Source organism: Vulpes vulpes, chromosome 11 (assembly GCF_048418805.1).
Source record: "Vulpes vulpes isolate BD-2025 chromosome 11, VulVul3, whole genome shotgun sequence".
NCBI classification, from domain to species: Eukaryota; Metazoa; Chordata; class Mammalia; order Carnivora; family Canidae; genus Vulpes; species Vulpes vulpes.
In genome coordinates, this window is record NC_132790.1 from 16,749,267 (window position 1) to 16,774,478 (window position 25,212).

The 25,212-nt window shown below is 42.7% G+C and overlaps 1 protein-coding gene across 3 annotated transcripts in view; it reads right to left on the minus strand.

Moving 5' to 3' along the window:
- Nucleotides 1-5,266: 5,266 nt before the first annotated feature.
- The window catches only part of SWAP70 (switching B cell complex subunit SWAP70), a 70,725-nt gene continuing 50,779 nt past the window's right edge, over nucleotides 5,267-25,212 (minus strand). For all 3 annotated transcript variants that reach the window (XM_026008274.2, XM_072725666.1, XM_026008275.2), the window contains exons 6-12: nucleotides 24,004-24,112; nucleotides 21,449-21,630; nucleotides 11,699-11,806; nucleotides 9,943-10,109; nucleotides 7,836-8,034; nucleotides 7,020-7,116; nucleotides 5,267-6,486 (exon numbers count right to left, since the gene is read on the minus strand). In XM_026008274.2, coding sequence (XP_025864059.1) covers nucleotides 6,380-6,486; nucleotides 7,020-7,116; nucleotides 7,836-8,034; nucleotides 9,943-10,109; nucleotides 11,699-11,806; nucleotides 21,449-21,630; nucleotides 24,004-24,112 — 969 coding nt within the window. In that variant the 3' untranslated portion in view covers nucleotides 5,267-6,379. The remainder of the gene's footprint in view (nucleotides 6,487-7,019; nucleotides 7,117-7,835; nucleotides 8,035-9,942; nucleotides 10,110-11,698; nucleotides 11,807-21,448; nucleotides 21,631-24,003; nucleotides 24,113-25,212) is intronic.

Sequence of the window (25,212 nt, forward strand, 5' to 3'; positions counted from 1 at the left end):
CTCCATACCTCTTTTGTCTCCATTTTCCACATTGAGTATTACTTTGTGGTAACAAAAGAAAACTACAAACGTTATTTCTTTTATCAGATTTTATTTATTTGAGAGAGGGGGTGGGGGTGTAGGAGAGAATCCCAAGCAGACACTGCACCCAGCGCTGAGCTGGTTGCTGGGCTGGATCCTTCCATCCTGAGATCATGACCTGAGCCAAAATCAAGACTCTGTTGCTTAACTGACTGAGCTCCGCTGCCTCAGGTGCCCTCAAACGTTTTTTGTTTTTTGTTTTGTTTTGTTTTTTTTTTTTAATCAAGGAGAGAGGGGGCCTAACTGGCTTATCCATCAGGGAATCCTGGAAGTTTTGACTTTCTAGTATCTCTGTTTGCATGAAGTCTCCCATGGTTCGCTGGGAGGAATGGAGACTAGGACTTGAGGGCCTAGGATTGTTGGTCCATCTTCACGTGGCTGCCATTAATGCTCTTAAGAAGAAAGGCAGGAGAAAGTATCCCCAGCCTCAGGACAGGGTGGGGTAAATAAACAGACCTGAAATTCTGTAGAACAGAGTTGCTTGCAGGTCACTGTTGTCTCTTGTGAGCTCTGATCAGGCTCAGGGGACTATATCAGGGACATATTTGAGGACAAGGTTGTCTTGCCAAAAGGGGCCATTAGGGACACCTGGGTGGCTTAGCAGTTGAGCATCTGTCTTTGGCTCAGGGTGTGATCCTGAGGTTTTAGGATCAAGTCCTGCCTCAAGCTCCCTGTAAGGAGCTTGCTTCTCCCTCTACCTGTGTCTCTGCCTCTTTCTCTGTCTCTCATGAGTAAATAAATAAAATCTTTAAAAAAAAAAAAAAAAAGAGGGGGCCATTAAAAAGCCAGCCTTTGCTAAGGACCTACTAGGTGTCAATATAGCCATGAAGAGTCTGTCCTGCCCTTACGGAGCTTTGGGCTCACCTCTGAGAAAGTTCATCAGAGCTGAGTGCAGTAGGGAACCTAACCCCACAGGTGTTGAGACAGAATCAGCAAGAACATCAGAAGTGGCAGTGGGAGCAGCTGCTGGGTGAGGCCCTGAGAGGGGAGTGGCTACCGCAGGATCCCAGAGGGGAAAGCAGAGGCCGGGGTTCCTGGGGCTCCTGGGAGTGGCAGTCCCAGGCTTTTGAGACCCACTTCAGAGCCTCGCTGTGGCCTTCCAAAGGGCTGGTGTGACTGGAAAGTGGGAGTCTTGCTGAACAGGAGCCCTCATCCTGGACTTCAAACATTTGCCAAGTACCTGTCTTTGCAGGACACCTCAGAAGTGACACCTGCATATGGAAATGCAAAGAGCACATTCTCCAGTATCTTTGCATGATCACCTATCTCAGTCACCTGCAGACTTTTCTCCGGTCTGCAAGTCTTTTGCCAGTTCAACAGCCAAATCCCCATTTTGTGTCCTGGCCCAGCCAAGATGGAAAGCCCCTCATCACATGACTTTTGAAAGAAAATGCACCAGGTTGAAACAAGGCACATGGGGGCTGGGGGGGAGATATGTCTCTGCAATGTGGAGAAACCTGAACTTGTTGATATTCCCTCACCAGTGATGGACACCTGAACAGTATGTGAGACCCCTGGACCCCCCTGGAAGGATACTTGACTTGTGCAGGACCCCTGCTGAGAAGAGGGAGTCTCACTCAGGGTGACACAGGAACGTAGAACCAGGAGTAGAACCCAGATCTGGGTTACTCGGAAATCCAGCCTCCGTTCCCACTCAGTACTTTTTTTTTTTTTTTTAAGATTTTATTTATTTATTCGTGAGAGACACAGGCAGAAGGAGAAGCAGACTCTACATAGGGAGCCCAACGTGGGCCTCGATCCCGGGTCTCCAGAACCACGCCCTGAGTCAAAGGCAGACACTCAACCGCTGAGCCACCCAGGCGTCCCCCCACTCAGTATTTTGAAGGCCACTGACTTAAATAAATAAAATCTTTAAAAAAGGGCAGCCCTGGTGGCGCAGCAGTTTGGCGCCGCCTGCAGCCTGGGGTGTGATCCTGGAGACCCGGGATAGAGTCCCACATCGGGCTCCCTGCATGGAGCCTGCTTCTCCCTCACCCTCTCCTTCTTCCTGTGTCTCTGCCTCTCTCTCTGTGTCTATGAATAAATAAATAAAATCTTTAAAAAAAAATCTTTAAAAAAAAAAAAGGGATCCTTGGGTGGCTCAGCGGTTGAGCATCTGCCTTCAGCCCAGGGCGTGATCCTGGAGTCCTGGGATCGAGTCCCACATCGGGCTGCCTGCATGGAGCCTGCTTCTCTCTCTTCCTGTGTCTCTGCCTCTCTGTGGCTCTCATGAATAAATAAATAAAATCTTTAAAAAAAAAATGAAGGCCACTGACTACTTGTAATCTCAGGCTGTGAGGACAGCCACACTAGAAAGAAGCCATTCACCCTGTCCCTTTAGCCATCTTACAGCTTATTGTGCTGTGGGAAGTACAGGGCCTTGGGACTCAGGGGTGAAGTTTTCTACACTCCTTTTAGGATTCCTTGTGTGTTCTGGGGAAACATATTTCAGATGCGAATGGCCTTCAAATGGGAACAGAGAGCCCAGTTTGGCAGCCCTAGGCAGTGGTGCTGCTGCTTCTCACGTGGGAGGAGGGGGCTGGGCCTGGGCTTCTGAGGGGAGCAGAGGGACAGAGGAGTGTGGAGGTGGCCGCGATCCCGGCACCCCGAAAACCAACCTGTGTGCTCACAGTACATCCCTGGGAAGCTGGCCCAGGATGGCCCATCAGAAGGGCAGAGCATCTGAGATCAGAGGGAGGAAATGCACAAAGTGGGGCCCACGGAGACCTGCTCTGAGACCCAGTGTGGGTGGCAGGGGTCAAAGCAGAGTATCAGCTGAGGGGAAGAGGCAGGGTAGCAAGGGACAGGAAGTGAGGGGTTCAGATGGGGAGGAAGAGTCAGCTGCTAGCCTCAGGGACTGAATGGAATGGGGGCTGCTTGCCTCTCTCCACTCCACGCCTTGCTGGCTCTCAGCTAAGCCCTGTAGATTGCTGCTGAGGAGCTGGACATTAACGGGGGAAGGTCTGCAGCCCTGTGGGTACGCAACCCTAAGACAGAAGAGGACAGAAGAGGAACCTGAGGCTAGCTCTGGTTGGAAGTTAGTGTCCACCACAACTTGGCCACTGCGCAAGGCCGAGGACTCAGCAACCTCAGGGCTACAGAAGCTGAGCATAGGACTAGAGCGGTCAGGGCCCTCCCTCCATAGAAAGGTGAAGCATGGACATGCAACTGGCTGGGTGATGGGGGACAGAAAGACACTGAGGCAAACATGTTTGATGTCCAAATGTAAAGAGGAGGCAGGGGGTATAATGAACTGCATCCTAGAAGACGTATTCCAGTGTGGATCTGGCTCATCCCCTTCCAGGTACTTCTCTGCAAAGTGAGGGGTTTGGACAGACTGACCTCTAGGGACTAGCCTGGCATTCTCGAGGCACTAGAGTTACAAATAGGGACCAGAACAAACCTTGTGTGTGAAGCTGATACATTTTATAGAACAACTATGCATTTCCAGCATCCCAGAAGGTTCACTTATGCTCTTTTGCAATCAACAACCACCCTTCATTCCCCAGGGTCACTAGAATTCTGACTTGGAAATCCACCAATTAGCTTTGGTGGTTCTGGAAATCAATATAATCATGCAGAATGTTCTCTGGTTTCTTTGCTCAACGTGATGTGAGATTCATTCATGTTGCATCTCTCAGTGATGTGTTAGATCTAATAAAAAATGCAGTATCCTGGGGCACCTGGGTGGCTCACTCAGTTAAGAATCTGCCTTCGGCTGAGGTCATGATCCTGGATTCCCTGGACCAAGTCCCCAGTCTGGCTCCCTGCTCAGCGGGAAGTCTTCTTTTCCCTCTGCCCCTCTCCCACTGCTGGCGCGCTAAGTAAATAAGCAAGGAAAGAGGAAGAGAAAGAAACCTATTCCTTAAATGATTCCCAAAACTGGTCCTTTCAATACATTTTGAGCTCCAGCTGTGAACTGGTGAAGGCTGGGCAGTGCCTCTTCCCACCCCACGTGGCCTCAGGCTAACTGCTCCTCGCTCTGCGGGCTGCTGTGCCTTGCTGGCACTCCTCTGAGGGCACAAGAGGCTCTGTCAAGCGGAACGGGCACTGAGGCAAGGCACACCACCAGCTGGACAGTAAATCTGACACTCACTCCTTACCACCCACTCAGTGGTTCTGGTAGACCCTCCCTCCCTCTTCTGGAAAGAAAATCAAGGTCATGGCAACTTTTGTATTTCACACCTCAGCAACCTGCACCGCAGAAAGACTTTAGAACATAGCCAAGGCAATTCTGTTTGGATCTGTGTTAAAAGGGCAATTTTACAGAGTTTCTGAAGCACAACGCCCCACACTGGCTTGTGCCAAGGCTCCTGCCATCTGCTCTCTGCCAGCTCACAGAGCAAGTGGCCTCCCTCCCTCCCATTTCTACCGAAGAGATCAACTCCTGGGACTCCTTGAGGGAAAACCCTGACTCGTGTTCTGGACACTAGAACTTGCCTCTCTGTAGAGCAGGTTTTCTCAGCCTTGGCACTACTGACACCTCAGGCCAAAAGACTCTTGATTACAGGGGACCGACTGTCCCTGAATTATAGAATGTTTGGCAGCATCTCTGGCCTCTCTGCACCAGATGCCAGTAACACACACAGTTGTGACAACCAAAAATGTCTCCATATGTTGCCAAATGTCCCCCAAGAGGGCAAAATTGTCCCCTGTTGGGAACCACTACAGTAAAGAAAGATGTTTAAAAAAATACCAGTGAGTGTGTGCTCTCTCCTTCTAGAAGGGAAAGATCAGCTTTCCAAGACACAATCAAGCTAGACCGAGTGAGTGGGCCAGCTTAGTCCACAGTAGGCATTTTAATCCTGGCAACCGTGTGAGACTAAAACAAAAAACCACACTGTTTACTCTGGTAAAAACCGAAAGAAAAACTAACAGGCATAAAAGGAAAATTCGGGAAAGCAGAGGTTAAGAGGATTCGGAGGTAAGGGCAACAATGAGGGAGAAACCATCTTTGTAAGTTCCCGTTTATGAGCACACAAGTCGGCCATGGTTTCCCACATGAGTGACTCAAACACCAAACATGAAGCCATAGCTAACCTCATGACAGCTCTGGTTTGGGGGGTCCAAGCTCCAAACTCAGTGTTTTCAGGAAGTATCCCTAAACTCAAGTTCATCTCATTCTATGAAAATACACACATACACACAACCTTACCTTCTGTTAAATCAGACAATTTAAAATGCATGCTGTTCTGGTACTTTTATTTTCTTACTGAGTCCATTTTACTAAAAAAAACAAAAAACAAAAAAACCCAAACATACAAAACATTTTTAATACATCTTAGAAAATTAGCAAAAAATTAAGAAAGTTCAGCATATTACATTGTACAATATTTAGGTAAGAATATTTGAAAATTATAAATATTTGTTCCCTCTCAACATAGGACATCATAAAAATACATTTTTAAAACTTTCTTCATGTATAATTCCTATAAATGATCATGTCCCTATTTATTAAGGAAAGGCCTGATTATGACAAGCATTCACACATTCCTGAAATGTTCTGTACAGTAACTACAAAAGTAAAAGCAAGGGGTCTGGCAGCACACTGACCGCTGAAACCATCGTAAATATTAGAAAGGCTTCAGTTAGTATCAAATTATCATTCCAAATGGGATTTACCGAGTTCATCTCTGCGCTGTCTTTGATTCCTAAGTTTCTATCTCCACCAAAGCACTGCGTGAAGGCGTTTCCTTCCTGGAGCTGATGCCACGGGGCCGGGATGTCAATCAGCATCAGCAGAAACCGATACACAGGGGACAGCGACCTCCCAGCGCAGGCCAGGACCCCCCGGGCCATGGGGACCCCTGAGTGGGGGCCACGTGCAAGTAGCCATGGCAATTGGCTCCATGAGGCAGGCAGAGCAGTCAATCTAGCTGGAAGGGCATGTGCTGGGGAAAGGCTGAGCGGGGGCCCCAGTGGTGCCCCCACCCTTACCCCTACCCCCGTACCCATGGCAGCTGGTGGCACCCCCCCCCCCCCCCCCCGGCTCTGTGCTCTGCCTGATTCCAGCAAGCACCTGAGGGAGCTAAAGGGAGTTTTCAGAAGCTGAAGTTTCCCAAGAAAGTAAATAAAGAGCATGATAGTGTCGACTTTTTGTTTCTTTTCAGGTAGGCCCTTATTTTCAGGAAGATAAACAAGAAGGCTTCCTTCGTATATTGAGCTGACAGGAGGCAGGGAAGGAAGAAGGGTTGGAAGCAGCCAAGCCAGTTCCTGTGTGTCCAGCATCAGCATCCCAGCTACAGCCGGAGGGTGCACACTCGACGGGGCCCCTGCCCGCTCGTCACTGCGTCACTGGTCACTCAGTGCTCTTCTTCCCTTTCCAGCTCTTCTCTCTCTCTTCAAGTTCCGCCTGGGTGAACGCTGCAGGGCCCCAGTTAGTGATCAGGTGGGGGTTTTTGGAACCTAGGGACAAACACACATTACATACAGGAAGTCCCATACCCTTCAGTTAACACAACCATTTTCCCACAGATAAAACAGTAATTTTCTCTTTTATTTCTGAGAAATATCCATAAATGTCATACTGGCCAAAACAACCAGAAGACGTGCACAAGGGGAATAACCTGGGCCTTCTGATCCTTTACACAGCAAATTATTTAAGAGAAATTGACCCTAACTAGCTTGGTTTCTTTTTTCTTTTTTTTTTTTTTTAAGATTTTATTTATTTATGAGAGACACAGAGAGAAGGAGAGAGAGGCAGAAACACAGAGGGAGAAGCAGGCTCCATGCAGGGAGCCTGACGTGGGACTCGATCCAGGGTCTCCGGGATCACACCTTGGGCTGAAGGCAGCACTAAGCCGCTGAGCCACCTGGGCTGCCCCACTAGCTTGGTTTCTATATATTTGGGCTAACTAAGATTTTCAGCACAACTCAAATACAAAAAGAAAACAAAAATAAACTGGAAATATATCTGAGCACTTCAAGGAGCATGTTACCTGGCTCTATCAATCGGATTAACCCTTCATGCTGTGCCACTTTGTCCTTCCAGCTCTTGGTCTTACTAGTTGCCATCTCCAGCTTCTTCTTAACTCCCTGGAACAGAAGTAGATTTCGGATCATGCAGACACAGTGGGAGTTTAAGAGCCAAGTAGTAATGTCTGGGCACTTACTACATCCTTTTGGGTTATCCCACGGAATCCTCCAGCCACTCTAAAGAGGCAGGAACTCTTACTACCCGCATCTGACAGACACAGAAACCGGAATGCAGAATCTGACTAACCTGCCCAAGGGCGCCCCACGCACCTAGTTGCAATGCTGCACATGAATGTCTCCTGCGTGCACATCAGGCTCACCGCCCCTAGGCTCCACATCCTGTCTTCCCCTCCTGCGTGTGACTTTACGGTAACTGTCCCTGACAGCTGACACCACTTCAGTTTCATCAGTAAATGGCCCTGAAGGGACGCTGAGGAAGGAGGTTTGCTTCCAGGTTCCACTGGACCCTTCTCAGTTGCTAAGAACCTGCCACTCTTCTCAGCAGCCTAGCATGTGGGGCACCCAGGTCTCACCCCAGTGGGCCTTAGGGACACCACCCTGTGGGCTGCTTCCCCCAGTGCTCAGAGGACAGCCTCCCAGTCACAGCTGTTCTGCTGTCCAGGGGGCCAAGGCCAGGCCCTCAAATAAGCAAATATTATTTCTCAAGGTTTCAGTTTTTACTTTAATTCCAGTTAGTTAACATAGAGTGTTATATTTAGAGGTCTAAATGTTTGGTTTTACCACTTTACATGCACATTTGCAGGGATGAGGTGAATTACCTCATACTGCTCAAGCGCCTGTTTCCGCTCGAGCTCAAGCTGCTCCAGCTGTTCCATGGCTTCCTGAAGAGCCTGTTCTTTCATGACACGCTGATTCTCCAACTCCTGCTTCTCTGCCTCGGTTGTCTGAATGGCCTGCTGCTGCTCCAAGTGCCACTTTTCTAGTTCAGCCCTCTTGGAAGATTCTTCCTCTAGCAACCTGTAACACAGAGAGTCAGGATCAAACCTGCCTGGGCTCCCACACCCACCCTAGCAGATGATAGAGCCACTGAGAGGAGCACACAGACCTCAGGTCATCTAATCCACCTCCCTCATTTTACAAGGAAGAAACTAGGAGCCACAGAGGCCCATATTCACAAAGCTGGTAAGGTAACCGATGTATCCTGCCCTGCTCCTGTTTCACCCTTTTTTTGAAAAGTAACATTTATGAAAGGTTTAAATGTGCCACAAACTGGGCCAAGAGCTAAGTGTATTTTCCCAATCCTCACAATAAATTTAAGTGCTATCAATATGCACAGGTCAACGATGAAGAAAGTGAGGCACAAAAGTGAAGTGACCTGTATCAAGTCATTCACCTGGCAGGTGAGAGGGCCAAGTTTTGAAATTTGCCTGGTTGCTAGAGCATTAAAACACTTCTCATCTAATACAAACCTATTATCAAGGACAAAGCTAACAAACTAATAGAAGGTGAAGGAAGAAGGAGCCAACAAAAGGCAGAATAAAACAGATACCACTTACTGAACAATCACTACATGTCAGAACCATAACTTCATGATTGCTAACCCCCCATCAATTCTGCAAGGTATTATCATCCCTCCAGATGAAGCAATAAAAAATCAGCGTGTTTAAAAGTATGTTGCACAGGTAGTAGTGGATTTTAACCAAGGTCTGTGTGACTCCAAAATGTTATCTTTGAATAACTGGCTATCTAAGAATATCCAAGTACGGAGACATTTAAATATACTAACGTACAATCCAAACCTGTACCCAAAGTACAGACAGTGTAGTTAGATGCCAGCCCAGCACGGGGCACACCTCCAGTGGCCTGACCATCAGCATGCTCTTTCAAAGCCAGTGACTGAAGGAACAAAGTAATAGTCCAGATAGCCTCCTGTCACCACTCCCAGCAGGCCCTCTATGATACCCTGCGGGCTGGTTATCCTGAGGGATGGGCCACCACTGCTTCACAAATTAGGTGAGTTTATTTACGGGCAGCCTCATCCCTAGGAAGTTCTTCCTCAACTAGAAGGAGCTCTCCCACCTACTACCCCTAGTTCTACACAAGACCATTCACTCCCTCCCCCAATGTCTCCTGGAGTGTGAGATCCACAACTGAACACAAGACTGCAAATGTGGTGTGACCAATGTTTACCTACTCAGTGTACATGTATTATGCACCTTCTGTGTGCTTTTCTAGGGACTGAATGAGACTAGAAAGGCCTGTTGTTTCTTCATCCTAGTGGTAAGAGTATGGAGGGGAAATGGACATTTGGAGGTATTCAGGCTACCCAGTGTGAATCCCCTTCATGTGTCCAAGGAATCTACCACAATAGGGGTCTTGGTGGGAAGCAGGGCCCATTCCCACTACATAAGCCACAGACCCCTGCCCTCTTGCCCTTTGGCAGCCAGGGCTCAGTGGAAGCCTGAGCTGGGCTTGGCTAAGCAGATGCCCTTCCTGGCACTCTTGACACTGAAGCAACTGACACACAGGAGCAAAGACAATGGAGACTTTATCTTGCTGCTGGTGGCAACATCCAGTGTTGAGTGACAGCAGAGGCAATGGTGACATCAGCAGCATCCTCAATGATCTCTCCCCCATGGATGGGTTTGTGCTGTGGTTGGGCTGCTCAGCCTCCTTTGGTTAAGCTAGTATTCAGGTCTGGCCACCTGTCTGCTCTAAAATAGATAGAAGGCCTGTCCAGAGCCCCAGAAGCAAGGCTCTATCAGGGCCCAAGAATGAGAACAAACAAGTTGGCCAGCCAAGCCTCCAGGGTCTTTCCAATCTGGCAGACAGTCCCCCCTCTTCACCAGGACCTTAGTCATTCCTAGAAATGACGTTAGCCCAAGCAAAATACTTAAAGGCACAGGATACAAACTGATGTGGCACCTGGCCTGAAGCTTCCTCACAGTCTCCTCATCTTGCCGGGCCTGTCTTTCATCCTCGAGAGCCTCCTGCAGCTTTAGGTACATGTCTTCCAGCTCCCGTACTCGCTGCAAATACTGTTCCAGTTCAGAGGACTTCTGGGCAACCTGTTCTTCCATCTGCTGTCTGATCTGATGGCATAAAAGGGTCACGTTAAACTCAGGTTGCTTTTACCCTCAGGGCAAGTCTCCCACTGCTCCACCATCATGAACGATGCCACTGCCCACAGTGCATTGGGGTGGGCAGGGCCCAGTCCTTCCCTCCCAGAATGGCAGGTGGAGGAAGGAAAGCATCAACCCAACACCAATACCAACACCACACCCAGAGTCTGGGGACACAAACTATGATTCCTCCCCAGTAGGGTTCCATCCCTTCCACGCCACACTTTAAGGTCAAGTCAAGAAAAAATAAAAACTATTTCCCTGAATAATTTCTTTTTAAATTCTTTTCTATTATAATGCCACAACCTCTTTACCCACAATCTTCTCCAAAAGGAATGAATCTCTGCCTTAGAACAGTCAAAGGATTAAAATAAAGGGGAAAGGGAAGACTGAGGAACAGCCAGGGTCCTCTCACCTCTGGCTGCTCGAGGCCCCTTTGCTCCGTCCCTGGGGCACATTCAGCCCTGGGGGGACTCAAGTACCTAAGTTAGTACCCTAACAAGTATATGTGTTCTCCTTTCTGAATTAAACAGCTTTAAATCTCTGCCTTAAAAATTGAAAGACAAGGACATCTAAATGTAACAGCACACACACTAGTATGTGTCTGCAGTTTATAAAATTCTCACTGCTCACTTCATCCTCAGAAGAGTCATGAGAGATCACATGACAAGGCCTCCAACTTAAAGAAGAAAAAAACTAATGCTCAAAAGCAGGTACAGAGAGGAAAGAAACCCAGATCTTCTGGCTGTGAAAGCCGTGCTCCTTCACCCCACATCTGCCTGCCTGTGTAATTTTCTCTCATAACAGGAACACGTCTGTCTCAATGCGAAGCAACAAAAAGTTACTTAAAAAATGTCAAGAGCATCTACTTAATGGAGAGTGGGCTCAGTTCTCTTCCACACATTACAATTCTGTACACAGACCTGTGTTCCAATGAACTAGCTAACCACCTAAAGCAACCTGGCTCTTGGGTCTCTTGGGGGATGGGAACCTCTAAGATGAATCAGAGCTGCTAAGAGCAGCAGATCAGAATTCATATGTTCTCATGATCTCAGAACCTCCCCGCGAACTTTGCTCATTACAGAAGAGAAATACCATGCTTACTTTTTCCATAGCTATTTATTTTCCTCTCAAAGAGCCAGGACTCTTTGAGAAGGAAAAGGGATGCTGTTAATAACTATATATCAAGATAACTAATAACTATATCAGGATAGCAAGGACTATCCTAGGCAAACCAAGATATATAGTCACCCTAACCACAGTATTTAGCCCCCACCCCATTCCATGAATTTCTCTTCTGGAGTCCTGAAAGCAAGGTTTTTATCTTTTTCTCTTTATATCCCTGGCATGGTGCCGGGCACACAGAAGGTGCTCAATAAACCCATAATGAATAAAGAAACACAGAACTTCCCCATAGCTCACTGCATGTCAGAAGCATAGCCTTGCTGACACGAAGGCCTCACTCTGGCTTCCCGGGCCTCGGCCCCTCCCGCTTCACCCAGACTGGCTCCGTGAGTCAATGCAGCAGCATTCCAAGTTCCCAGCTGTGTGGTACTCACAAGCTTCTCTCGCTCCAACTCTGTGCTGAACCTGGCCTGTAGTTCCACTTGAGTCTGAAGGCGTTTCTTTTCTTCTTCTGCTGCACGAGATGCTGCTTCTTCCAGTTTCTACCCAATCAAAAACCCACCCACAGAAAAGCAGTAAATATTAGAGTGGAGGTGTGTTAGAAAGTGAAATGGGGGCACCCAAGGTGGCTTAGTCAGTTAAGCATCTGATTTTGGCTCAGGTCATGATTCCAGAGTCCTGGGATGGAGCCCTGCATCTGGGCTCCCCACTCAGTGGGGAGTCTGCTTCTCCCTCTGCCCCTCCCGCTGCTCTCTCTCTCTCTTTAATAAATAAAATCATGGGGGATCCCTGGGTGGCTCAGCGGTTTGGCACCTGCCTTCGGCCCAGGGCATGATCCTGGAGTCCCAGGATCAAGTCCCACGTCGGGTTCCCTGCAGAGAGCCTGCTTCTCCCTCTGCCTGTGTCTCTGCCTCTCTCTTTCTCTCTCTCTGTCTCTCATGAATAAATAAATAAAATCTTAAAAATAAATAAATAAACAAAATCTTTTTTAAAAAAATCTATATATGAAAAAAAGGAGAAAAATGGCCACACTTAAGCACATGGGAAAAGCCAAATTCTTAATGTTCAATCAAGATGGAAAAAAAGCTTTTAGATCCACTGGAATTCCATTCCAACAATTTTCCATTAAATATACAAAATAAATTAGGTAAATGAATGACTGAAGAACATCATGAAAAGAAAATTTTATATAGTCATTGAGTTAAATTTAACTTGCAAATGTACTCATGAGGTTCAACATCTATTTCTTTTTTTTTTTTTTAAGATTTTATTTCTTTATTCATGAGAGATACAGAGAGAAACAGGCAGAGACACAGGCAGAGGGAGAAGCAGGGTCCATGCAGGGAGCCCGACGTGGGACTTGATCCCGTGTCTCCAGGATCACAGCCTGGGCTGAAGGCGGCACTAAACCGCTGAGCCACCCAGGCTGCCCTCAACATCTATTTCTTGAGTTCTTTCTGTACGGTTTTATCATCTCACACATTATTCCTTAAAACTTAACAGAGCTTGACTTAACAAGGGTGGCAATGAGGAGCTCCATGGACCCATTCCCCTAGTGCAACATCCATAACTGGTGAAAATAATTAAAAAAAAAAAAAACACCAAAACAATGATTTAAAGTCTCTGGAAATTATCTTAAGAGCATACAGCAAATGGAGACAATTTATCCAAGAAAATCTACTAAATCTTACTAAGAACAGTGAGTCTGTGGCATTTGAGCCATAGTGTGCCTTCCTTTCCTCCCTACAATGTCAGTGAGAACAAAGTTCTACTCCTGGTAAAGAGGGAGCTCTTTCCTCAGCTCATAGTCTAGCTACAGTACCCCACCCCAGAAAGAGCAGCCACTAGTATTCTCATTCTTTCCAGCCCCATGTTGCAGAACCTCTATTCCAAGCAAAAGTGACTAAGAGGTCTGAGATTCTTTCTTCCACCCAGCCCCATTGAACTCAGGGATGACAGGCAGAAATTACTAGGCACAATCAGCCCCTTGTCCCAATTACCTGTACAGAAGAAATCCCACACCAAAAGAGGCAAGCCTAGAAGACCAGAGGCTACCACCTCCATCTGGTGACAGGCTCATAAAGCAGGAATACCATGCCAATAGAAAGAGACTATTTGTTTCTGCCACGAGCTCCAGAGCACTGGCACATCGGTTTGGCCAGACAGATAGGCAAGATCAGAAGTTCTCCCCAAAAGACATGACATAACTTTTTAAAAAGATTTTATTTATGGGATGCCTGGGTGGCTCAGTGGTTGAGCGTCTGCCTTTGCCTCAGGGCGTGATCCCCAAGTCCTGGGATCGAGTCCCACATAGGGCTTCCTGCGGGGAACCTGCTTCTCCCTCTGCCTATGTCTCTGCCTCTGTGTATCTTTCATGAATAAATAAATAAAATCTTTAAAAATATATTATTTATTTATTTATTAGAGAGAGAGAGAGAGAGAGCATACAAGCAGGAGGGGGCGTGGGCAGGCAGAGGAAGAAGGAGAAGCAAGCTCCCTGCAGGGCTCAATCCTAGGACCTTGGGATCATGACCTAAGCCAAAATCAGATGCTTAACTGACTGAGCCACCCAGGCGCCCCAGAAATGTTATTTAAAAGGTTATTTAAAACACAGGGTGAAGAAGTTCAAACTTAATGATACTCTTGAAAGCAACAGAAATTTTAAGGAATTAAGAGGTGGCTCATTGCTCCACAAGACCAACAAACTAAACCACAGATCAGCTAGAAGTTAGAAACTGAGACAGAAAAGAGCCCTCATGTAATAGGAACAAGTCTCAAAGACCACAAGTGGGCTTGAATTTAAGTAATATCAGACTCCAGAGCAATTTAGGTCCCGTGCCACTGTTGAAAACAATACAGCTCTAACAGCTGGATAGGATACCAAAAGAGGCAGACAGCTTAACAAAGATATCAGAGACAGAGACACACAAAGAGAACCGTGCTAACGTCCTGGTCATCCCAGGGTGCTTTGTGCGTGCCCAAGGCTGTGCCTGAAGAAGACAGTCAAGAGGCTTCACAGTGTGAAGAAAACAGACCTCACTGTAATAGCCCAGCCACGTCACTAAACAAATGAACAAGCAAACAGCATGCCCTGAGGGGAGGGAGGAAATCCATACCCAGAGTTGCTACAATATATTGTCTAAAAAGTCCAGTTTTCCAAATGGAAAGATATTTCATGATCATGGATTGGAAGAATAAACACTGTTACAATGTTCCACCCAAGGCAATCTAATGTAATGTAATCCCTATAAAAAACCAACAGCATTTTTCATATAACTAGAACAAATAATCCTAAAATTTGTATGGAACCACAGAAGACCCTAAATAGCAAAAGCAATCTTGAAAAGGAAGAACAAGACTGGAGGTATCACAATCCCAGATTTCAAGATAGACTATATAAAGCAGTAATAATCAAACAGTATGGTACTGGCACAGACACATAGATCAATGGAAAAGAACAGAAAACCCAGAAATAAACCCACAATTATATGTTCAATTAATGTACAACAAAGGAAGCAGGAATGGGAAAAAGTCTCTTCAACAAGTGGTGCTGGGAAAACTGGAAAGCTACATGCAAAAGAATGAAACTAGATCACTTTCTTACACCATACACAAAAATAAATTCCAAATGGATGAAAGCCCTAAATGTGAGACTTGAAACCATAAAAATCCTAGAAGAGAGCACACGCAGTAATTTCTCTGACATCGCTTCAGAGCATCATTCTTTTAGATAGGTCTCCTGAGGCAAAGAAAACAAAAGCAAAAATAAACTATTGGGACTATATCAAAATAAGTTTCTGTACAGCAAAGGAAACAATCCATAAAACTAAAAGGCAACCTACTGAATGGGATAAAATATTTGCAAATGATCTATTTGATAAGACGTTAGTATCCAAAACACATTAAGAACTGATAAAACAAAACAAAAAAAAAGAACTGATAAAACTGATAAACTCAATACTAAAAAAAAAAATAATAATGATCAGTTTAAAATGGGCAGAAAGGGGTGCCTGGGTGGCTCTGTCAGTAAAGTGTCCAACTCTTGATCTCAGCCTGTGTCTTGATCTCAGAATCATGAGTTCAAGACCCATGCTGGAGCCTACTTAAAAAAAAAAAAAAAAAAAAAAAAGACAGAAAACATGGACAGACATTTCTCCAAAGAAGACCTGCAGTTGAGCAAGACACACGAAAAGATGCTGAACATCACTCATCAATCAGGGAATGCAAATCAAAACCACAATAAGATGTCACCTCACACCTGTCAGAATTGCTAAAATCAAAAACACAAGAAACAAGAGGTGTCAGCAAGGATGTGGAGAAAAAGAAAGCCTCATTCACTGTTGGTGAGAATGCAAACTGGTGCAGCCACTCTGGAAAAAGTGTGGAGATTCCTCAAAAAAATAAGCATAGAATTACCATATGATCCAGCAATCGCACTATGGGGTATTCCCCGAAAGAATACAAAAACATTAATTCAAAAAGATATATGCATCCCTATTTTTATTGCAGCATTATTTACAATACTAAGATATGGAAACAACCAAATGTCCTTCAAAAGATGAATGGATAAAGAAAATGTGGTGTGTGTATACACACACACACACACACACACACGCAATTAGAATAGAACTCAGCCACAAAAACGAATGAAATCTTACCATTTACAACATGGATAGATCTAAAGGATCTACTACAATGGTAAAATTCAGAGAAAGACAAATATCATATGATTTCACTCATATGTGGAATTGAAAGAAACAAAACAAAGAAAAAAAGAAAGGAAAAAAAACAGACCCTTAAATACGAGAACAAACTGTTGGTTACTAGAGGGGAGAGCTGGGTGGGGGGAATGGGTGAAACAAGTAAAGGAGATTAACAATACACTTACTGTGATGAGCACTGAGTATTGTATGGAATTGCTGAGTCACTATAACGTATACTTGAAACTAATGTGACACTGTATACTAATTATACTGGAATTAAAAATATTTTTTTTAAAGATTTTATTTATTTATTCATGAGAGAGACGCAGAGACACAGGCAGAGAGAGAAGCAGACTCCATGCAGGGAGCCTGATGTGGGACTCAATCCCGGGACTCCAGGATCACGCACTGGGCTGAAGGCAGGTGTTAACCCGCCAAGCCACGAGGGATCCCAAAAAAATAAATTTTAAAAATAAATAAAATGTCCAGTTTTCAACAAAAAAAAATTATATGAGATGTACAAAAGAAATATGTGACACATATATAGGGAAAAAAAGCAGACAACTGATTGCCTTTGAAGGGGCCCTGATGGTGATTTAGCAAAGATTTCATAGAAGTTATATGTTCAAAGAACCAAAGGAAACCATGCTTAAGGAAGTAACAAAGTATAAATAGAGATTATGAATAAAAATATATAAATTATATAAATTATAAAATATAAAAAGAACCAAATGGAAACTCTGGAGTTGAAAAGCAAAATAACTAAAATAAAAAATTCACTAGAGGTTCTCACCTATGTGTTTGGGCTGCAAGAAGAATCAAAGATCAACAGGGAGAAATGCAATTTGAAGAACAAAGAGAAAAAGGAATGAAGAAAATGAACAGAGCCTCAGAGAAATGTGGGACACTGTTAAGTGTACCAACATCCACATAATGAGAATTTCACAAGAAGAGGAAAGAGAGAAAGGAATAGAAAAATGTTTAAATGGCTGAAAACTTTCCCAATTTGATGGAAAACATTAATATACACATCCAAGAGTTCAACAAACTCCAGGATAAACACAAAGAGACACATACCCACACACATAATAATTAAACTCCTGAAAGATAAAAAGAAACTCCTGAAAGCAACAGGAGAAGAATGATTCATCACACACAAGAAAACACCAATAAGGGGCAGCCCAGGTGGCTCAGCGGTTTGGTGCTGCTTTCAGCTCAGGGCCTGATCCTGGAGACCTGGGATCAAGTCCCACGTTGGGCTCCCTGCATGGAGCCTGCTTCTCCCTCTGCCCCTCTCTCTCTCTCTCTCTCTCTGTCTCTCATGAATAAATAAATAAAATCTTAAAAAAAAAAAAAAAAGGAAAAGAAAAAGAAAAAGAAAACACCAATAAAATTGAGAGCTGACTTTTCAACAGAAACATATGACTAGTACTGAGCAAAGTACTGTAAATAGAAGTGAAATGTGATACTTCTGGGCTGGAGTACTTAATCAGCAAATCATTGAACACTTTTTTTATTAAAGATTTTATTTATTTATTTGACACAGAGAGAGAGAGAGAGAGCACAAGCAGGGGGGGTGGCAAGGCAGAGGAAAAGGAGAAGCAGACACCCCACTGAGCAAAGAGCCCAATGTGGGACTCAATCTGACCCCAGGATCATGACCCAGGCCAAAGGTAGACAGCCAACCAACTGAGCCATCCAGGCACTCCACTGAACACTTTTTCCTCTGGTACAGTGAATAGCAAGATTTGAAATCGTAACTATTGCACCAGCTTGGATTTCATAATTATAGATGTATATACTCTGCTCCAGCAATCCCACTTCTAAAAATTTATTCCAGATACATTGAAATGTGTATAAAATGACACAGGTACAAAGTAATTCCCTGCAGCACTGCCTATTTAATCAAAGATTAAAACAACCCAAATGTCCATTGAGAGGGGACTGGCATTGTTTTCTTAATTTCTCTTTCTGATAGTCCATTAGCAGTGTATAGAAACAACAGATTTTCTAAAATATTTTTAATTTAATTTAATTAATTAATTTGAGAGAGAGAGCACACACACAAGAGAGCACAAGCAGAAAAAGGGGACAGAGGGAGAAGTTTAAGCAGACTCCTCACTGAGCAGGGAGCCCAATGTGGGATTATGACCTGAGGATCATGACCTGAGCTGAAGGCAGATGCTTGACTGACTGAACCACCTAGGCACCCCTAGAAACAACAGATTTTTGCTATTGATTTTTTATAACTTTACTGAATTTGTTTGTATTAGTTCTAACAGTTTTTTTGACAGAGTTGACAGTTTTTTCTACATAAAATATCGTCATCTGCAAATAGTGACAATTTTATTTCTTACTTTTCAATTTGGATGTCTTTTTCTTACCTAATTGCTCTGGCTAGGACTTCAAATACTATGTTGAATAAAGGTGCTGAGAGTAGGCATCTTTTTCCTGATCTTAGAGAAAAAGCTTTCAGCTTTCCACCACTGAGTACAATGTTAGCTATAGGCTTTGTGCGGTATTTATTATGGCAACATACATTCTCTCCATACTAAAGAAATCATGCAGTATTAGCAAACCAAGTTAAAAGAACCATATACCATGATCAAGTGGGATTTATTCTTTTGTATCATTTAAAATTTGAACCATATGATTATATTATCTATACAAAAGATTGTATTTTTTAAAAGAAACCAAAGTATAAACAAAAGTTATCTGGGAACAGAGGGGGATGAATAAGTAGAGCACAGAGGATTTAGGGAAGTGAAAATAAGCCTGAATGATACTGTAATGGTAATACATGTCATTATACATTTGTCCAAACCTACAGAATGCAGAACACCAAAAATGAACCTTAAAGTAATCTATGGACTTTGGGTGCTATAGGTGTCAGTGTAGCTTCATCAACTTTAACAAATGTATCACTCTGGAAGGGGATGTTTATACCGAGAGAGACCATGCATCTGTTGACACTGGAGGTATATGGGAAATCTCCATTATCTTCCTTTTAATTTTGTCATGAATCTAAAAGTACTCTACAAAAATAGTCTTTTTTCAAAAAAGAATACTTGGGCAATCTCTTTAAAGAAATCTATTAATTTACAGAAACTACCATAATTTCTTGTTCCTTCTTCCAAGTGAGGCCAATCAAGTCTTACAAACCTCACAAATGTTATCAAATTCCAGGTGATTAAAATATTCATCCAAGCAGGTTTTTTCTAAATATGTTTCAATGAAAATTGATGAATTTTATTTTTTAACAAGAAAAATAAAATTAAAGATTATTAAGGGATCTATTATAATTCTCAACATTTACTATCAAGTTAGTTGCTTAACTAATTCTTGTAAAACTAGGTAGTAGGAAAACTGTCTACTTTGGCGTAGGTCCTTGCCAACACTGGGCATACATTCACATAAAGCAGAATAGAACACGTACATGCTCATGGGAAGCAGAGTTTAAAAGAGTCCATATATGGTTTAAAAGGATGCCAGATGCCTAAGTCTCAAATGCATGATGCTAAGTCAACGAACCCAGCCTTGAAAACTTACATACCGTGCAATTCCATTTAAATGACAATTTGGAAAAGGCAAAAACATAGAAACAGAGAATAGATCAGTGATTTCTAGAGGTTAGGGATTAGTGGACAATCTGAGTATAGGGGACAGTGTGAGGAAATTCGTTGGGGCATGAAAATTTTTCTTCATTCTGTCTGTGCTGGTTACAAGAATCTAGACACATATAAAAACTCATGAAACGATATATAAACCATGAATCTTACTGTTTGTAAACTAGTAAAAAATTAAAAGGGACACCAGAATTTTGTAATATAAATAAATAAATAAATAAATATATATATATATATATATGTATGTATGTATAAATATAACTTGGGTAGTAATTTCAGGGGTATTCACTTTATGATTCTTTGTATACACACTATATATGATATATATATATATAATGGAATATTCCTCAGCCATCAAAAAGAATGAAATCTTGCCATTTGCAATGCTGTGGATGGAACTAGAGGGCATCATGCTAAGTGAAATAAGTCAGAGAAAGACAAATACTGTAGGATTTCATTCATATATAGAACTTAAGAAACAAAAACAGATGAACATAGGGGAAGGAAAGGAAAAATAAAATAAGATGAAAATAAGGAGGCAAATCATAAAGGATTCTCAACTATAGTAAACAAACTGAGGGTTGCTGGAAGGGAGATAGGGGGGATGCAGTTATTGGGTGATGGGCATTAAGGAAAGCACTTAATGTAATGAGCACTGAGTGTTATATGCAACTGACAAATCACTAAATTCTACCTCTGAAACTAATAATATACTGTATGTTAACTAAATTGAATTTAAATTAGAAAAAAAAGGAGGGATGATGGATAGGAACAACTATTTCTAACATCGGATGCTCACATAATTTGTAAGGTTATAAAAGTATTAGAAAATTATTTGTGAGTCTACTCAGAGGATGTCAGCACAAAGTGTGGCATTTTCATGGACTGCAAAGAGAGAACCCCATCAGGAATGTGGAGGCTTATACTGTGAGCATCTCTCATACTCCAGGAAAAAGGTGCTATATAGGAGACACAAAAGGGTCTTTGGGTTTTGTTTTTTTTGTTTTTTTTTTTACAAAAGGGTCTTTGATCTTATAGTTAGGAGGTGCTCACTCATTTAAGGCAGACAGGCTCAACCCATCCCAAACAAGGACGGTGCTTATACACTGAGGACCCACTAACACCCCCAGAATCATGATACAACTGAGCAACCAGTTTTTCCAATGAATGTCAACTATATAATCTACAGTACTTGACTTCCTAGCCCTGAGATGAAAAGAGAAACTAACCCAGACTCTATCTTTGACTCCAAATGGTAAGTGAGACCCACAGTTCTATACTAAGGGTATTCACAAGTAAGGATGGGAGCTAAGGGGAGAAAAACTAAAAAGGCAATACATCCTGCCCAGATCACCAAAAGTGACCTTGACATCCTTAGGGGAATAAAATTCCTCATACTTCTCTGACAAAATTCAACTGTGCTCACTATTCTTATTCTTTTTCGGTCAATGAAATGCCTTGGGCTGGGAAAACCAGGATATCTCTCTCACTCAGCAATCTAGACATACTTCCTGAGAAAACAATTTACCAAAACATCTCGCTAAAACTGTGTGCACCTGGTCTTGATAGAATCAAAGCTTAGGGCAGCCCCGGTAGCACAGCGGTTTAGCGCCGCCTGCAGCCCAGGGTGTGATCCTGGAGACCCGGGATCGAGTCCCACATCGCATCGGGCTTCCGGCATGGAGCCTGCTTCTCCCTCTGCCTGTGTCTCTGCCTCTCTCTTCGCTCTCTCTGAATGAATAAATAAATAAATCCTTTAAAAAAAAAAAAAAAAGAATCAAAGCTTATAAGGAAAGTAGCTGTGGCCCCCACAGTGAAACAGAGAGCCCTCCTCGGGCCCAGTGGCCATTCTCACCTTCCTCACGGTCTCCAGCTCCTGCTGCTTGTTTTCATTGGCAGCCTGAAGCTCCTTCATCTGTCGCTCCAGCTCCTCCTGTTCAGCCAGCAGCTTCTTCCGGAGTTCTTTCCGTCGCTGACGGGCTTCTTTATGTGGTGGGGGACTGCCCAACTTCAGCAGATGGATAGTAGAATGAATGGCTATAAAAGGTGTAGGGCGGAAACAGGGACAGACTGTTTATTCTTCATAAGCCTAAAATGCAGATGGCATACTGGAAAGAAAACCAGAGACCCAGTGTAGATTCTGATCCTGCCACTGAGTAGTGGTGTGACCTTGAGCAGGTCAAAACCTGCAGCATCAGTCTCCTCATCTCTAACATGAAAGATGTCATCTTTAGAGTCCCTACCAGCTCCAAAATTCCATTAACTGCTTATCTCTGCTTAAATAGGCATTTGATTCAGGAATATCGCACACATTTGAAGAATTTAACAACACTTTCAGTGCCCTTCTCTATGTTTCTCAAAGGACCAAGTAAGAACAAGACATAGTAAGAGTTGAGGTTCAAAGTTCCTGATCTCTGATTTGCTACCTGCTGGGTTTAGTCTGCCCCTTATCTATGCCTTATGAAACCATATCCTTATACACTCCCTTCCTGAGATGGTAAGAGTAGCTATCATTTACTGAATACTTACTATAAGGATACCCTTTACATGCATTATCTAATTTTTATGTATTTTCCTTACTATTTGAATTAAATTTAATTTTTTCAATAGCTAACACTTTCACATTGTTCAAATTCAAAAGCATGAAAAGACATATGGGAAGTCTCCCTCCTGCTCCCCAAGTAGTGGCATCTCCCTCTCCACTACCAACTAATGCCAACAGTTTCCAGTGCATCTTTCCAGAGATATTTTAAGCATATACAAACAAACAAACAAATAGATCCTCCATCTTCTTTTCACCTAATACACTCTCCTGAGCCTTGAGGGTTTTTTTTTCACTCAATTTATCTCGAGAGCTAGCAATAATATCTCTTTAGAGCTTTCCATATCAGTATATAAAGCATTAAACAGGCTACCTGGGTGGCTCAGTCAGTTAAGTGTCTGCCTTCGGCTCAGGTCATGGTCCCAGGGTCCTGGGATCAAGGTCCACATCAGGCTCCCTGTTCAGCAGAGAGTCTGCTTCTCCCTCTCCCTTTCCCCGTCCCCTCTGCTCATGCTCTCTCTCTCATGCTGTCTCTCAAATAAATAAATAAAATCTTTTAAAAAATAAACAAAGCATTATACCCCACTGTGGGGACGCCTGGTTGGCTCAGTGGTTGAGCATCTGCCTTCGGCTCAGGGTATGATCCCAGGATCTGGGATCTAGTCCCACATCAGGCTCCTTCCAGGGAGCCTGTTCTCCCCATCCCTATGTCTCTTCCTCTCTCTCTGTGTCTCTCATGAATAAATAAATAAAATCTTTTTTTTAATAAATAAATAAAATCTTTTAAAAAATCTTAAAAAGAACCCCATTATGTTTCTTCCTTTATTTATTCAACCATTTTGCAATTAATGGACATTTAGGTTGTTTGCAATCTATCACATTTCTGCAATGACATGCCATTTTTAAAATGCGCAAGTCTATCTTCATTATCGAATTATTAAACCTCACAAAAACCTTGAGAGGTACGTACTGTTATTATCCCCATTCTACAGAAGAGGAAAAACAGTTACAAAATTCATAACTCAAGTGACCCAGGGAAGAGGATTCAAACCTAGATACACTTGCCTCAAAATCTTAAGTCACATCAAAATGACCACAATTTTCAGTAGAACATAATTTTACTTATGTTCAAGAATATATGCAGGAGCCTCTTTCATGATTAAAAAAAAAAAAAACCTCATATATGGTATTTCATGCTTTACTAATTTTAGAATAATACTTTAGTTTAAAAGTTATTAAATCAAAAGTTTGTACTCTTGGGCATTGGTGCCTCAGTTGACTGAGCGACTGAGCATCTGCTGTAGACTCAGGTCATGATCCCAGGGTCCTGGGATGGAGCCCCCCATCAGGCTTACTGCTCAGTGGGGAGCTTGCTTCTCCCTCTCTCTTTCCTCCTTCCTCTGCTTGCACTATCTCATACTCTTTTTCTGTCAAATAAATAAATAAAAATCTCTAAAAAAAAGTTTGTGTTAAGACAATTATTTGAAACTAGTGATTTCTTGTGAAAATAACAGATCTTGAAAATTACTGGAAATATTCAAAAGTGACTGCATTATTCATCTTTTGTTGTCTGTAGATGGTCACTTTAAAATTCTTCAGTCTTTAAAAGGGGAAATTCCATTCTCTTTAAATAGTAAAAGTAAATAAAATCTGAAATGTCCAGTTTATAATTTTCCCACAAATTCATTACACAAATGAAATTGATGAAAAATTTGGGAACTCCTCTCACTTTATTTTTCTTTCAGCTACTATGCTGCATGCAGAAATAACTACAATGAGGGAACAATGCTTTTAGTATCTTTAATAAGGTTAAAAATACAAAGTCAGAACTCAAGTTATGTCATGACAAATAATAAAAATTGCCTTACCCTGAATCCACTCCTGTTTCTTCTTCTTATCTGAGGCACTGATTTCAAAAGTCTTATCAAAACATTTTATGAGAAAAAGGCACTTCTTTCCATCTTTGTCAGGCAAGGACTAACACAGAAAGCGAAAACAGTTTTTTAAAATTTTATTTTTAAGCATTTAAATTAAATCCAACCTTAATCATTTATACAAATCTGGCCGAAATTCAATGTCAGTGAAAAATGTCTATAAGGGTATATTTCTGGTTTACTGAATGCTATCCTCTAGGCAACAATACCTATGGTAACAGTGAACCCTGATCAGTAAACTCCATCTGGACTGTGAGAACCATCAACACCTGATGAAGACACCATGCTTTGGCTTTCCTGAGCACAGTGACTGATACATGAGCACACCACACCCCTTACAGGAACCCTGGAAGGTATATCCACGTTGTTTTAACAGGTATTGACTCCAGCGCGCCATGAGGCTTCTGAGCCAGGGTGATTTCCATACCTGCCTGATGCAGATACACCTTCTTTGCACCTGAGATATTACTGCTAGCAAGCTATAGCTCCTGTCCTATATCCTTATAAGTAGACTGGTATGGCCTATGTTAATCTCGTGAATCTCCACGTTTAGCTGAATCTAAGAAGACCCCTTAGTGGCAGTGCACACACCCTGAGACATTAATATATCTATACTATTTCATCCATCAAAACACACTCACTTATAAGCGAGATTTTAGGTATTTTAAATGTTCTTCAACAAATACAGTTATGATAATTCCGATATAAATCAAAAACTCAAAATGTATGTTTCTTGAAGACTTCACTTTATAGAATTAACAGCTGTTAAGTAAGGTGTCCTGAAGGTCACCTAAAATATTCAAAGGTAATACTCATAGTTTCTTTAGTTTTATTTACTGTATTCAAAATGTCCCAGAGTTCCTCATATATTCATGATTTCAAACCCTGTCTTGCTGATTTTTTTTTGGCTTTTTTTAGAACTCCATTTTATTGAATAAGTGTTTCCTTAAATGTACAAATAAATCTGACTTAATCCCTATACTTTGTTCATGAGACAGAAAACAAATTCACATTATAAAAAAACTTGTCAGGGATCTTTGGTTTTTGGTTCAGGAAGTTTGGCAACTGTACACCTATACTATTTTAGAAATGTAAATTTTAAGAGTATTTTAAGGTTCTAAAGACCAGAAGCAAGATAAAATA